We start from the raw sequence: 16,650 nt of genomic DNA on the forward strand, positions 1-16,650 counted from the left end.
TCAGGTTGTTTTGCAGAGGTTGAAAGTGAAACTGGAGTAGGCAGTGATAGGGACTTGGCACTTGGGACTTCCGAGGGCATGTGAGAAAAGGAGAGCATGACTGAATGAACCAACTAATAATTTTTGGCCTTTAGGACCATCAAAACATTGGATCATGTATGACCTTTTTGAAAACCAGCATTTTATAGTGCTCTTCCATTGAATTAGAACACCCTTTTGGGGTTCTGACTGTATCTGGACCTCCCCCCCTGACCTTAGCGTTATGCTGTGGAGGCGTTATTGCTCTTTAGTACACCCACTGAGCCATGTGACTCCAGGAGGCAGCGTGCACAGAGAACACAGTGCCTTCGGGTTTCTGGGGAGTAAGAATGTAAGCTTGGGGAAGGCTTTGTGAGATGCTGGAGGATGAGGAAGGAAGGCATTAGGAGTGGAAGAAAAGGATGGATGGATTTCTGGGGAAACTGGTGGTCAAGAAAATGGAAACACTCCATTAGGCCAAGGGATTGAATTCTGCCCTAAAGAATACTGATATTTGCCATAAAATAGTCTTAACGCTCATTAGTTTTTCTTCACAATTGAACTATGAATCACTAAAAGAGCTTCTTGCTTAACTAAATAAATCTTCAAAAATAACGGAATTTTTCAAGTCCTAAATCTGATGGGAAAATGCATCTAGAAATTGGAATAAGACTAGAAATTTAAAATAAAATTGATAAAAAGCAAAGCTGGGGATAAGCAGAGGAGCTGAGCATATCCTCTCCTTCGAGAACGCAAGGAGTATTTTCCTTTTGAAGTTCTCAGAACAGCAGCAGCAATGGCAAGTCCCCCCATGTGAAAAATGTCTTAGGCAGATATGAAACTTATTAGGATCTCTTGTCTCAATCTGAATGTTCTGAGTTCTGACTTATAAGGCTAGATAAAAAGTATTGTCCTTTCAACTTGTATTAGTGTTCAATGGCTTTTTGAAATAATGAGTTCCTTTTGCATCCATACCATATAGACAAAAATGCCCGAAGGGACTGCCATGATATTAGTAATGCTTCCTCCCCCACCCACCCCCACCCCACTCCTGCCACCCGTATCCCTATGAGAAAAAAACAATCAGCAATGGCCTGGACTTGGTGTAGATGAACCCAGGCAAAGATCTGCGAGGGTAAACCTGAAATAAGCATCACCAGTGACCATGAAGGTGCCCTTTGAATTTTACCTGACTTTGGTCATCCTAGTTATTTGTCCCTTTGCCAAAGGCACAGACACTGCAAGGGAGAAGAAGGGTGTGGTGCTTGCTGCCCCTGAAATGGGACCAGCTTTTCAAACTGCTCCCTATAGAAAGCCGTTACTTTGGCTTTGGCTCACTGCTGCAGTTTAGGCAGTGACTACCAGGGTGGGGTTACTCCTTGTAAAGCCTTTAAGCTATTTTCTAGGCAGGGAAAAGTGCTTAGTTAAATATTTATAAAGATATTGTCTAAATACTGAAATATTTATGGCTTTATATATTTAACAAAACGCTAATTAGTTATATCTTCATATTAAATGTAAGAGAAAATATTGGAGCAAAATTTAAAGAAATAGCACCACCTAGGGACAAGTTAATGTCAACTCTGCAATTTCTGTTTTCTCTCTAAGAGTTTCAGTTCTTTAAACTGTCTACGCTTCTGGCATCCAGGACCTAGGCTCTGCAATCAGATAGCTTTCAGGAACTCTCCTCCACTGTGTACTCTTGGTCAGTGATGGCAACATGTCCTCATTACCTTGACTGATGTTTCTTTCGTTTTATTTTAAAATTTTTTTTCTTTATTGATTTTTGAGAGAGAGGAAAGGAGAGGGAGAAAGATAGAGACATCGATGAGAGAGAACATAAATTGATTGCCTCCTGCATGCCCCCCACTGGGGATCGAGCCCACAACCTGGGCATGTGCCCTGACGGGGAATCGAACTGACGACCTCTTGGTGCGTGGGTCGATGCTCAACCGCTGAGCCACACCAGCTGGGTGATTGCTGTTTCTTTCTCTCTAAAAATATCATTTCAGTAAACCAAGTTTACTTCCCTCTTTCTTTCTCAGTCTTTTCTGATTCCGGCTATAATGATATAAGATGGAGAAAAGATCTTATTATTTCTTTTTTTGTCATCTAAGTGAGAACCTTTCACTATAAAGAGTGTTTTTTCAAACAAGATGCAGTTGCCGCTCTGACTCACCCTTCCCTTGGCACGGACTGTGCACAACTCCTTTCTCCCTTTCTAAGGAGTGGACTTTTATAACAAAACGTCTCTGTTAAAACTCTGTGGTTTCATGAGCTATTCTAGCCCACAGTCTAGAGCTACGGATAGGGTTCCCTTTACCCCGGTTCTGATCAGTAGGCCTGGGTTTGGCCGAAGAACTCATATTTATTACAAGAAACCCTGGCGATTAGGTGCAGGTAGTCCTTGGTTCACTCTGAGAAACACTTCTTGAAATAATAATTTGTTTTCCACTGTAGAATTTTTTAAACAAAGAGCCATTTTAAAACACAAGTATATGGGTTTGCATCACAAAAATGAACTTGCATTTTAGAAACCACATATTTTAACCTCAGTCTTAAGAAAACTGTTTCTCCTGAGAGTTAGAATAATAACGACATAGGTTTTTGTTTATTTTTCTTACAATAGTTGAGTGAAAAAATGCATTCTCTCTATCGAGGATACCTTTGGTCTAAAATAATAGTCATATTTTGGGGGGTTATTACTATTTTAAGAGGAAATTATGTGGATGACTACTTCTTAATTAAATGTGTAGGACTTCATTATTTGCTGTAATGATGATCGGTATATAGATTCTATACATTTTTTATGTTTTGGCTTAATCTGTGTAGGGAAATTCCATCACTTATACCTTGAATAATAAAGAGATGTATAAATTCAGTACACATTTCCAGGTGGTCATTAAAATGGCAACATGCTAAACAGTTGCATGCCTTGATCCTGTGATTTCTGATGGGTTCTGGGAAGCAGCCTTCTCTTTTGCAACAATCAGAAGTGTTGTTTTCCTCTGGGATTAGAAGGTAGTCCCCTACCTTCTAACCTGAAGGATCCGAGGTTAGTTTTGAGAGTTGCAGTGATTTACAGCGGCATGGTCACTGTCAGGTCAAACAGGGCGAAGCAAGTTAACACATCATTCGTCTTTTTTCATGTACTATAGACAAAAGTTGAAAAAAGAAAAATCCTTGGAGGAAACTTCCTTCATCAGTAGGTTACAGGAAATGAAAACAAGTTTTGGACGATTTTTTTCAGTTTGAAATGGTGATTTAAAAACAGTCAGTATAGCTACAAATTTTGCATTTCTTCTCTAAAATATTCACTCCCCTAGGCTTCTTTACAATGTGATGTTATGTAGTAACTTGAGATATAATATATACTTTATCTTTTGCTTTCAAAATGATCTTTTGCCTCTTGTAAATGTTTGATTATATTTTTAAAAATGTGTTAAATTGATGTCTTCAGGACATTGCCAGCAGTATCCATAGGGATGTTTCCGATTGAGGTCCCTGGTCCATTATTTCTCTCTCCCTTATCTTTTAGAGTAAAGATGGCAAAAGTCCACTGCACATGACAGCTGTCCACGGAAGGTTCACACGGTCACAGACCCTCATTCAGAATGGTGAGCGACTCTTCTGTCATTATTTGAACAGTTTTCTGGTCTGATGAGTTTGGCTGTCAGTCCTCTGAATGTGAAAGATGACGCTGTTTTAGTTTATTAAACTCGGATTTGCAGTTTTCTTCGATACGCTTTCCTAAAGGCTCTTAATCATACGAGACATCACCATCCAGCTTAAGAGGGACCATGTAAAGTCCACTCTCAGTCAGTCAAAGAACACGTGAGTTTTGAAACTAGAAATGATATGCATACCTACATAGGCTCAAGATCCTGCACTTTTTACTCAGAAACTGATAAAAGTAAGTATTGTACATTTCCTAGCAGGAAATCTAAATTATTTTGACATTTTAGAATTCACCATAGTTCCCTAAGGTAAAACTCATTGGGCTGCTTGGGTAAAGGTAGGAAAAAATGAGGTGACTCAGAAGAAAAGCAGGTAAGTGTGTGATATAAAGAATCATAGCAGTCACATGCTTGATAGAGACCTTGCAGAGTTGTGTAACCTGGTAATCTTCCAGGCTTACGACAACAGTGTGCTTGAACCAACGGGCTGACTGGGGAGCATCCCTCACGTCATGGGCCCTGGCCAGAGCCTGTGAGTGCCTGACCTTGACAGCACAAGTCTGTTTCCTTAGCAAATCTTAGAGACAGTTGTGGGGGGCGGGGGGTTAAAAAAGGTTTAGCCCAGATTTCTGATGACATTCCAGGTGAATTCAGCAGTTCCTAAACTATTTTTAGTTGACCCACTTTTCTGCTTCTTGAAATTCTGGCATCAGTCAATTTTGGGGGGACCTATTTTTCTCTCGTCTGTAAGAATTTTAGATGATATGCTCTTGAATTATTAGTGGCACTGATTTATATCTGAGGCACTCAGGTCATAAAACCAAATAGTCATCTGACATTTGGATAGAAGACCAATCAGGGAAACTATGCTTAGAAAGCAAAATATCTGCAGCAAAGCAAAGGGAATGTGTAAGCATTTCAGTGACGCTGCAAGGGAGAGGAAGCTCCCAGTGTGCCAAGGAAGGTAAAATGAAAATTAACTGCACAACACTCATTCTTTCTCATTTGAAATGTGTGGTGTGCCTTTGGCATTCGCTTCATTGAAAGGGCCATTTTAATTGTGTTATTTTACTGGCTGTGAGCAAGGGGAGGTGGCAGTGACCTGAACGTGTCACTTTGGCTCAGTTTCCTTACCCCACTGTATCTCTCAGTTTCTGTATTTTTCAGAAACAGTGTCCCCCACCTTAAAAATAAACAAAACTAGAAGGATATTTGGTATCTGTATTTTTTTTTAATTAATGCGAATTTAATCAATGGGCCTTGGCTTTATGGCATAAAAAGCTTTGTTCCCTGTTAAAGCAATTTCAAGCACCAGTGACCAGACCAGGGAGAGAGCAGTTTCACCTTGTAAGCACCGCCTTCCTGCAGGTCCATCCTGTGGCCACACCGTATTGGCCGCCTCCTCTGAAGCGGGGCGGGACCCATCTGCCCTCTGTTATGCTAGTCCGCCCAGCAGGGGCGGGGCTGCTTTGACCTCTCCAAAAGCCATCCCTGTGCGTGAAGACTTCCATGCCCTCTCTGGACATTCTTGCTAGACTTTTGAGTTGGAACAAGACCCAAAAGTGATCCTGTCTCTTGTCCTCTGTGACCAAGGAGCTTTGTTTCAGAGCCTGTCTCATTCTTGGCTAGCCAGACATCTTGCTTGTTTGTTGGATGGGGTCCAGAGGTCTCAGATGATGGGGATATATGTCATTAGAAAGCTAACATTGGTTGAGTGTTCACACTGTATCCGGCACTTGGCCGAGCACTCCACATAAATCCTTTCAACCACCCCATAGGAAAGAGGGACTATTATATCACCATTTCAAAGATGGGGAAACTGAGGCAAAGAGGGGGTGACTTTTGTTGGGATATATGGCAGGTAGTTTAAGGCACAGAGATTGGAACTGGGCAGTCTAACATCAGAGACTGAATTTTAACCACTATACTTATGTGTTTTCTGGGTAAACAATGACATATTTTTTTAAATTTTAAACTTAAATTGTATTTACTCCAAGAGTCCGTTATATTTGGAATAGAGTTATCCCTGTAAAAGGATGATCTCCCATTCTCTTCTCAGCTGAGAATTCTTTGCATTCATTACACATATGAGAACTGCGAGTTCTTCCATTTGACATTTATAAAACACCGTTAGGGAGAAGAATAGGAAGCTCTTTTCTTTCCTCCTGTTTGTTGGCTTCCTTCTGGGAAAAATACAGAGATTTACACTGCAGGGCCTGGTGTCCATCTCCAGGGCGGGTCACTGCAAACAGGACCCAAAATGCTGGCCCCATGTGGGGACAACCGTTAGCTCCCTGAACCAGTGAACAAGTTATTGAGGAACAGTCTTTGTATTTGTTTGTTTTAAGTCACTCTGGTAGGTGGACTTCGTATGACATTTCTTTGCTTCTGCGACTGCTCTCTAGTCAGGGTTGTTAGTTCTTCATAATAACTTGTTTTTTCCCAGAATTATTCAGCTTTGGTAAGACAGTCATTAAAAAACACACACATGCCCTGGCTGGTTTGGCTCAGTGGTTTGAGCATCAGCCTGTGGTCCGGAGAGACCCAGGTTTGGTTCCCGCTAAGGGCACGTACCTTGGTTGCAGTTTGTCCCCAGCCCTGGTTGGGTCGTGCGGGTGGCAGCCACTCGTGTCCCTTTCACATTGATGTTTCTCTCTCTCTCTCTCTCTCTCTCTCCTTCACTCTCCCTCCCACTCTATCTGAACAAAAAATGGAAAAAATGTCCGTAGGTGAGGATAAAAAACAAAACAAAACACACACACAACCCTCTTTACTTTTTTAGTTAGTTAGCAAGACTGCCTTTGCTGTTCAGTCATACTGTTGTCTGAAGCCGGAGAGGGAAAGAACTAAACAGAGACAATATGGTACCAGGAGGCCTGAGATCCAGCCATTTGTACTAGGCAGCTGCTCAGATGCTGTTCAGTAGGTTAGAAAAGTTCAAAAATGATGTCTTCTTCAAGAAGCTTTATAAATAAATGGAGTTTAAAAAGGAAGAGTCAAGTGATAGGTTAGGATGATGTCACTGTGAGATTTTTGACCTTTTGGCTCAAAAGTTCTTCTGAGGCAACTTAGTGAGATGAGCATTCTTGCTTGTGCGATGAGAAACTAATTTCAGATGAACGCTTAGACCATGCTGCATAAATGATCCCTCTGACATGCTGTGCATACTTCTAAACTCACAATGTTTCTTTTCCTCACTAGTGAGCAAGGACAGGTTACCAATATTTAACTTACAACCTTTAAGTGAATAGTAAAGGTATTTAATTTGCATTCCAAGAAAATCTTAAAGATTTGCAGGTAAAAATGGAAAGGTTTGGGTAACTGTAAAATGGAAATTAATTCATCTAGAGTCCTATTTTAATATAAAACATTTCTGAATAATACATACACATTTTTATCATTTACTTTTCCACTAAGTTATGTTTTCTTGAAATGTATTATATTTTATTTATTTTTTAACTATTTTTTTTATGACTTTTTAGAGAGACAGGAAGGGGGAGAGAGAGAAAAACATCCATAGGCTGCCTCCTGCATGCCCCCTACTGGGGATCAACCTACAACCCGGGCATGTGCCCAGACTGGGAATCAAACCGGAACCTCTCAGTTCATGGGATGACGCTCAGTCCACTGAGCAACACCTACAAGGCTATTTTTGAAATGTATTTTAAATGACAATAAAAACATGTTTAGAAGTTATCTATACTTTTACAGTTTTAAATGGATTCAATAAGATTCAATAAATGATAGTACATCCAGAAGAAACTCAGCCTCTTTTTTCCACCCTTTTCAATATTTTTCACTCTTTTTTTCCTCTACCCAATAGTTAGCATATTTGAGGCTGGTAAATATGGCAGCCCTAACATTTGTAAAGAAAGGTTTGGTGGCTCTTGGCCATGAAGGACCTGGTGTGGTTTAGCGTGTATTCAGTGTAGAGGCTTCTGTGAAGTAAGGGGATCTACCTCCCACATCTCCCTGGATCAGCTCCATGAGTAGACATTTCCGGCCGATCACTGTAGGCAGTTCCTAGACAAGTACATGTACCAGGATTGCTCTGAGGTATACATGGAGACCAGGTAATTCTCATAGTGAATCCATGTCCTCACAGTTACATCACATCATAAAAATGATTGATGTAATTTGGATGCTTCTAAATTTGGATCATAGTGAACAATCTGTTGGGTCCCTAGAAGATCATAACATTTTATTTTATTATTTTTCTTGATTATAAAATTAGTACATGCTCACTGTCAAATGAAATTAAATTATTAAAGAGATTGCCCATGAGCCAAGCTGGTGTGGCTCAGTGGTTGAGCGTCTACCCAAGCACCAAGAGGTTGCTGGTTTGATTCCCAATCAGGGCACATGCCCAGGTTATGGGCCTGATCCTCAGTGGGGGGCATGCAGGAGGCTGCCAATCAATGTTCTTTTTCATTGATGCTTTATTTCTCTCTCCCTCTCCCTTCCTCTCTCTCTAAAATTAATAAAGAAAAAGTTAATAAAGAGAGTGCCCACGATATTCAATGTGTCACCCCAACTCCATCCCAAGAATTTCTAGTGACAATTTGGTGAAACTTTCATATTTTTCTATGTATTTAAGAATGTATATATACATAATATAAAGATATATGATTATTACTTTTACTTTTACAGAAATGATTACAGTCTATTTATATGAGCAACTGGTTTTTTAAAATAGCTACTTACCACAGAAATATTTGAGGAAAGACCAGCATTTGTAATCAAGTCGCCATTTATATTTCTGTGTCACAAAGTAAAAAAGGGATTGTAAACAGCTATTAAGTTGCAAACCCTAAGTGTGCAAATTTATTGGCAGTAAGATTGATTTTTCAACTTAAACTCTACATGCAGAAGTCTTGACTGTAAAGCATCTTTTTTTCTTTTTTTTCCACATTTATTTTTTATTGTTGAAAGTATTACAGATGTCCCCCTTTTTTCCCCAATGACCTCCCCTTCCCGCTCCAGCCTCCCTCCTGCCTTCCCCAACCTAATTTCCGTTTTGACTGGTTGTGCATATGTGCATATACGTTCTTCGGTTTATCTCTTCCCTCCTCTCCCACCCCCATCTCTCTGAGGTCTGTCAGTCTGTTTCCTACTTCCATGATTCTGGATTTCTTTTCGTCGACAGCTAATTTTGTTCATTATGTTCCACAAATAAGTGAGATCGTGTGGTACTTGTCTTTCTCTGACTCGCTTATTTTGCTACTGGTGGGAATGCAGACTGGTGCAGCCACTATGGAAAACAATATGGTGTTTCCTCAAAAAATAAAAATGGAACTGCCATTTGACCCAGTGATCCCACTTCTTGGAATATATTCTAAGAAGCTTGAAACACCAATCAGGAAGAATACATGCACCCTTATGCTCATAGCAGCACTATTTATAGTAGCTAAGACTGTAAAGCATCTTAAATCTTGTGTAAGCATATGTGCTAATTGCAGTGTTTGAAGCATTTGTCCCTCTACTAAGCCCATGCATGTTTGGTAATTATTTCACTTCGTAGCAAGGATTTTTATTCACTAAACTCTATGTTTTACTAATATACCTGGCTAGAAAAAACATTTTTTCTGAAAATAAATCTTAGGGAATTGGTGGCAATAATCACCAGTAATTGGATTAATTACAATGAAGGCCCATACCACAGGTATATTATAGACTGTGAAGATATTCTAATGGTCCTTTTATAAGAGATTGTCTTAGCCTGAAAGTTTATTATCTTTCCCCAGATATAAGAAGACTCTCAATGGCTTCTTCTCAAATATACTACTAATGGGAGTGCAATTGGGCACAGCCTTTCTCCAAAGCAATTTACCAGTGTTTATCAAGGGCCTTAAAAATATTCACACTTTTGATCCAGTAGTTCTACTTCTTGAAATGTTGCTGAAGGAAACAGATATGTGTATGTAGTTTAAATATATAAACTATAGATTATTGTACTAGTATATTTTATAATGGTATACTTTAGTTTTAAAGACATCAGCTTCCTTAGTTCAATTTAATTGATAGTGAGAATAAATTTCAAGATTTGTGGGAAATACATTAGATATTTTGTGAAATAAAATTTTCTGAGACCTGTTATTTTTTTTTTATTAATTTTATTCCTTTATTGATTTTAGAGAGAGAGGAAGTGAGAGGGAGAAACAGGAACATTGATGAGAGAGAACATCAATTGGCCACCTCCTACATGCCCCCCACTGAGTATCAGGCCCACAACCTTTGGCATGTGCCCTGACCAGGAATTGAACCAGCGACCTCTTGGTGCATGGGTTGACGTTCAACCACTGAGCCATACCAGCCAGGCTTCTGAGACCTATTCTGAAATACCTGATACCTAGAAGCATGAGCTACAATTTAGTAACTTACTGCTTTTCATAGTGATGCAGAGATTTGTTTCTGAACAAGAAAGCTAGGAAATAGAACCTCAAAATAACTTATATTCTGTGCCCAATATTCTGGGTGTTCTTTGTTAAAGTAGAAATGCATATTGGCTCACATAAGCACAAGAACACATTATTTTTTTTCCTTCTGGTGCTACCCTCTCCTTTACTTCCTCGCTTTTTCTGCAGGCCCCTCCTTTTCTTTTTTTTTTTTTTTTTTTTTTTATCCTCACCCGAGGATATTTTACCATTTTTGTACAGATAGAGTGGGAGGGAGAGAGAGGAAGGGAGAGAGAGAGAAACATCGACGTGAAGGGACACATCGAGTGGCTGCCGCCCGCCTGACCAACCAGGGCCGGGGACAAACTGCAACCGAAGTACGTGCCCTTAGCGGGAACTGAACCCAGGTCTCTCCGGACCGCAGGCCGACGCTCTAACCGCTGAGCCAAACTGGCCAGGGCAGGCCCCTCCTTTTCAATTGGTATGTAATTCACATAAAAATCACCATTTTAAAGTATGCAATTCAATGGATTTAAAATATTTTTCTTAATTGATTTTAGAGAGAGAAGAAGGTAGAGAGAGAGATAGAAACATTGATGTGAGAGAGAAACATTGATTGGCCACCTCTTGCATACCCCCTACTGGGGATTGAGCCTGCAACCTGGGAAGGTGCCCTGACCAGAAATCAAACCAGTGACCTCTTGCTGCATAGGTCGACACTCAGCCACTGAGCCACACCAGCTGGGCGCAATTCAGTGGATTTTAGTATTTTCACAAGGTTTTACCACCATTACCGTTGCCTAATTCCAGACCATTTCATCACCCCAGAAAGAAACCTCATCCTCATTAGCAGTTACTCCCCATTTCTTCCTCTCCTTGATTCTTCCTTATTTATTATTTCAAGGACTTGTATTTTTGTTGTTGGTTTTTATTTTGTCCCCACCCAAGGACATTTTTCTATTTTTGTTCAGATAGAGTGGGGGAGAGAGAGAGAAAGAGAGAAACATCAAGGTGAAAGGGACACATCAAGTAGCTCCCTCGATGTTTCTCTCTTTCTCTCTCTCTCCCCCACTCTACCAGGGCCAGGAACCAATCGCAACCAAGGTATGTGCCCTTGACCGGAATTGAACCCGCCACTCATTGGTCTGCAGGCCAATGCTCTAACAGCTGATCCAAACCGACCAGGGCGATTTTCAAGGGCTTTTAAAACATTTTGGAAATTATCCACTTATCAGTAATACATTTTTGCAAATATTGTCCCATGTCAATTCTACATTGCCAGGGTGTGAGCAAAGCCTTTCTAACTACATCTTAAAATCTAAGTACAATAAAAGACCAGTACATTACAAAAATAATTTTTTTAGGGTATAACACCAAAGACAAATGAAAATGCAGGAGGGAAATATTTGCAACATGTATTACAGATAAATGGGTAATCTCCCAGATATTTTAAAGAGCCCTTGAAAATAAAGGGATGGAAGAACCCCTTTACACACACACACACACACACACACACACACACACACACAGAAAAATGGGCAAAAGTCAATGACAAATAGTTCATAGAAAAATATAAACAAATGGTTCTTCAGTATATGCAGATATGCTCAACTTTCTTGATAAGAGAAATTCGAGTGAAAACGACAGTGAGATACCAGTTCTCACATGGCAGGTACTCATAAGATTGACCGGCTGTGGGTTAAAGGCGCACATTGCTGCTGTACCTGCAAAGTTGCATAGGGTCTCAAGAGGGAAATTTAGCAAAATCTAACAAAACCACACATTTATTTACCCTTGGATCTAGAAACCCCCTTTCTAGGAGTTTATCCGGAAGATGTACCCAACAAATACGAAACAATATGCATGAGGTTATTCACTATAGAGTTCTTGATAATAGTAAAAATAATATTTACAACCTCAATGCTCATCCATGTGAGACTAGTTCACTGAACCAATACTTCCACGCAATGGAAACAATGACGTTGTACAAAAACAAGGAAGATCTCCAAGAAGTGACCTCTAGAAGTGAATTCCAGGATATATTGTTAAGTGAAAAGAAAAAGCAAGGTGTGAAAGAGTCTGTGTGCTTATTTTTGCAGAGAAACACAGGAAGCATAAACCAAAACTAATGAAGATGATTACTATAGGACGCGGTTGAGGATGAAGTGAAAGGGGTAGAACTGAGAGCGAGGCTTTTTAAAAATCGAATTTAGACTTTTGAAAAATGTAAATGTTTTTCATATTAATAAGATAAAATTGAATGAAAACCCAGAAAATTTTTTGAAAACAAACAATCATCCCTGGCCGGTTGCTCAGTGGTTAGAGCGTTGGCCTGCGGTTCAGAGAGACCCTGGTTCGGTTCCTGCTAAGGGCACGTACCTCAGTTGCAGTTTGTCCCCAGTCCCAGTTGGGTTGTGCAGGTAGCAGCCACTTAATGTGTCCCTTTCACATCGATGTTTCTCTCTCACACTTTCTCTCTCTTCCTCCCGCTCTACCTGAACAAAAAATGAAAAAATGTCCTCGGGTGAGGATAAAAACCAACAACAAACAGAATCAAATGAACCTAACTATGTGTCAAATTGGTAATATAAGCATACAGAATATAGAATTTAAGCAACTTTTTAACAGACCATTCCCTGTAAATGCTAAAATTCTTGTAGAAAAATTTTGGGGGAAATGGGATATTTAAACATTCCCAAAGAATCACTCTAAAAATTGCCTGTCTTCGATGTTTCTCTCTCTCTCTCCCTCTCACTTCCTCTCTCTCTAACATCAATAAAGGGGAAAAAAAGATCCCTATTGAATGTATTCAAAACAAGCACATCTGAAATTAAATATGATTTTCCAATAAAAAATAAAATAAAATAAAAATTGCCTGTTAATTACAAAGGGGCAAAGACACTTTTTGCAGTGGGGAGCATTGACAGGCATCATCTTAACCAGGTTATTAAACCTCTTTTTCATTGTGGTGAATTATACAGAATGTAAAATTTACCATTATAACTATTTTTAAGTGTATGTTTCAGGCACTGAGTACATTCACATTGTTGTGTGGTCATCCATTTTTAGAATATTTTTATATTCACAGACTGAAACTCTGTAGCCATTGCAAGTAATGGAAATATGCATCACCCACTGATGGAATAACGTGACCTGATGAGTCTGCCGAGGAGATGGGGTGGGGAGTGCACATCGACTCTGGGGTATTCTTGCCAAAATGTTTAGCCTGAATCTAGTAATAAGGAAATAGTCAGGTGATTCCAAAATGCAGAACATTCTTCAGGACTCCTGGCTTGGCCTCCAAAAATATCAGTGACATGAGAGACTGAAAAATAAATAAAAGGCAAGAAGATTGTTTTAGATTAAAGGAAACTAAAGGGACACGGCAACCAAATGCTATCAGCATTTTTTATTGGATCAAGGATTTTTAAAATAGCTCTTAGGCACATTTTGGGGACAATTTGGAGTATGTACTGTATATTACATAAAATTGTATCAATGTTGAATTTCTTGGGTATAATGATAGAATTATGGTTATGTAGAAAAGTGTCTTTGTTTTTAGGGATGAAATGTTATATTTGTAAGTGGTTCCTCAAATACATGGATACACAGACTATGTTTTTTATTTTTATTTTTATTTTTTTTTATTTTTTATCCTCATTCGAGGACACTTTTCCATTTTTTTGCACAGACAGAGTGGGAGGGAGAGAGAGGAAGAGAGAGAGAGAGAAACATCGATGTGAAAGGGACACATCGAGTGGCTGCCACCCGCATGACCAACCAGGGCCGGGGACAAACTGCAACCAAGGTACATGCCCTTAGCGGGAACCGAACCCGGGTCTCTCCGGACCGCAGGTGGACGCTCTAACCACTGAGCCAAACCGGCCAGGGCCACAGACTATGTTTATGTGTGTGTGTGTGTGTGTGTGTGTGTATGGAGAGAGAGAGAGAGAGAGGAGAGAAGGAAATATAGTAAAATAATAAGTTGGGGGTTGGGGGAAAAGGCAAAATATATTTTTATGGACTTTAGATGATTAATGTGATAGTTTTAATAAATATGTTTTCAGTTTACAGTTTATGCTTCTACTCATTTTACTCATCATATTTTAAATTAGGTGATCAAACTATATAACATATTTTCCTGAACTCTCTATTCCCTTTGGTTTTTATGCTTTAGTATAAGGTTTACCTAGGTCTTTAATTCAGCAGGTAAAATTAAAAATGACTATGTCTTCAGAATTACATTTGATGGAATTTGATTACACTGTTCCTTTAGAACAGGAATCTAATAGTAAGATTTCAGATCCTTAAATATGACAATATCGAAGGGTTTTTCAAATGCATTTCTAATAGACTTCCCTCTCTGCAGATTTAATAATATTCCTACTTCAGATGGAAAAGCATTCTTATTCTTTGGAGTAGAAATGCACACAGAGTAGAAAAGAAATCAGCATTTGATCAACACGAATGACTAGCATAGAATGTAGTATTTGATCAACCTGAATCCTTATATTATCCTATATTAAAAAATCTTTTCCAGGCGGTGAAATTGACTGTGTGGATAAGGATGGCAACACTCCTCTCCACGTGGCTGCGAGATACGGTCATGAGCTTTTGATTAACACCCTAATAACCAGCGGAGCTGACACAGCCAAGTAGGTTGCTGCAGAAATACGGTGAAGTAGCTGCCGCGTGTGCTTACTGCCGCCGGACTCTGACGGGCAGCAGACTGTTCCCATTTGTCTGGGTTGAGGTGCTAAAGACCAATTAAATTTGAACTCAATTAAGTGACTTTTAATGACAGATAAGAGGAAGAACCAAATTAATTTTTTTTTAGCCACATCAATAAGAGGTCTCTTCCAGTGATTTTAATTAAGGAGACTTGAATTTCATTCCTAACTCTGCTTTGTAATATTCTTTTGTTCAATGTCAGTTAAACGGGGAAAATAAATCGTAAGTGGGCAAATTTAGACAGGATGCTTGCTTAATTTTAATTATATAATTATAGGGTACAACTGAGTAAATATGCTCCACAGGGAAGGGGGCCTGATTTCATTTTATACTTCAATTCAAAAAAGTATATAAAGCATCTGACCCAGTCTGTCACAGTGCAAGTTGCTGTGGGAAATTTCAGAAGTAAGTTACCTCGGTGGTACCTTCAAGGAGAGATAGTTGTGTGGGAGGCCCCAGGCCGACAGTCTACCTAAGACAAAGAGCCATGCAAAATGAAGAAGGACTTGGTGGCAAGATGTTTGGTGTAGACAATATGCCGTAGACTGTGGGCAGGAAGGGGAGAGATCTGATGTGGCCTAAGTTTTCAAAAAAAATTGTCAGATTTTCAGGAGAAGGTGAGTTTTAGGTAGGCAGAGGGTGGCAGGCAGCCCAAGCAGAGTGGAAAGCAGGAACCGGAGGTGAAAAGCACAGTCCTGGGAGGTTCGGCCTGACCCAGCGTGTGCGATGGTACCATGCTCTGCTCAGAGGCAGCGTCACGTCCCCAGCGAGGCCCAGACTTCCACGGGCACTGCCCAGGCTCCAGTCCAAGCTACTGTGCTCGCCAGCTGTGTGACCTGGAGCCCGTTGCTCAATCTCTCTGTGCTTCAGTTTTAAAACTTAAAAGAATAGGAGTAATAATAATACTTAATACTTACCCATTGGTTTGTTATGAGGATTAAAGGACTTAATTACTAGTAAAGCTCTCTGGGATAGGTTAAGATCTGTATGAATTATGTAAATACATTTGTTAAGGTTATTAAACAAGATAATCCATGTTAAAGGGTCTTTGAACATTGCCTAGCACAAACTAAACTATCAACAACGTTAACTATTATTTTATTACTTAGTAATCTGTAGTGGAACCAAGTTAAAGAGGGCATTAGAGGCCTGAATGAAGAGGTTAGCCCTGGTCACAGAGGCCATGGGTAACAATAACTAAATTTTCAGGTGAAGAACAATATCAGGGCAGTATAATATTGGGGATTTTATTTGATTTGACAATTTTGTGCAACACAATTGAAAGTGTTTGCTTGAGAATGAACCAAAATCTAACTGGTCCAGGAAGGTGCGTTGGGTTTCGGTGACTGGGCCCCAGTCTAGCGGCAGCAAGAAGATCAAGAGCAGATGACTTTGTGAGGTTTGTTATGACGGAGGTGTGGACCGGGCTGTGGGAACAGTCTCTCCAGATTCTGCAACAGAGGGGACATTTCAGCAAAAGGATGGGTGGGTAGCAGTGTACCAGGTGGACAGAATTGTGTGATGTAAAAAGGTAGAGGGGGAAGCAAGGAAGGATGTTCCAGAAAGAGGGAACAGTGTTGACAGGTGCACGGACACGTGAATGTGTTGAAAGCAGGTTCCTAAGACTGGATGACCTGATGTGTGGGGAGAGGTGGAAAGAAATGAAAGGGAAAGGAAAGAAGAGCCACATCTTGAAGGACCTGAGGGGAAAATATCAAAATGAGGGGGAGGAGAATTGGAAAAGATTAACTTTACTAAAGGCCTCCCCAGAAAAATCACTGTTCTCTGGGTTCCTTGTAGATAGGGGTAGCTTATTAATGAGAAGAAAA

At 39.9% G+C, this 16,650-nt stretch overlaps 1 protein-coding gene across 3 annotated transcripts in view; it reads left to right on the plus strand.

The window, feature by feature from the left end:
- Window positions 1–16,650, plus strand: part of ANKRD44 (ankyrin repeat domain 44) — a 306,969-nt gene that overhangs the window by 183,758 nt on the left and 106,561 nt on the right. For all 3 annotated transcript variants that reach the window (XM_036254347.1, XM_036254346.1, XM_036254348.1), the window contains 2 exons: window positions 3,557–3,635; window positions 14,631–14,745. In XM_036254347.1, the coding sequence (XP_036110240.1) occupies window positions 3,557–3,635; window positions 14,631–14,745 (194 nt within the window). The remainder of the gene's footprint in view (window positions 1–3,556; window positions 3,636–14,630; window positions 14,746–16,650) is intronic.

The sequence above is a fragment of the Molossus molossus genome, unplaced genomic scaffold (assembly GCF_014108415.1).
Source record: "Molossus molossus isolate mMolMol1 unplaced genomic scaffold, mMolMol1.p scaffold_m16_p_11, whole genome shotgun sequence".
NCBI classification, from domain to species: Eukaryota; Metazoa; Chordata; class Mammalia; order Chiroptera; family Molossidae; genus Molossus; species Molossus molossus.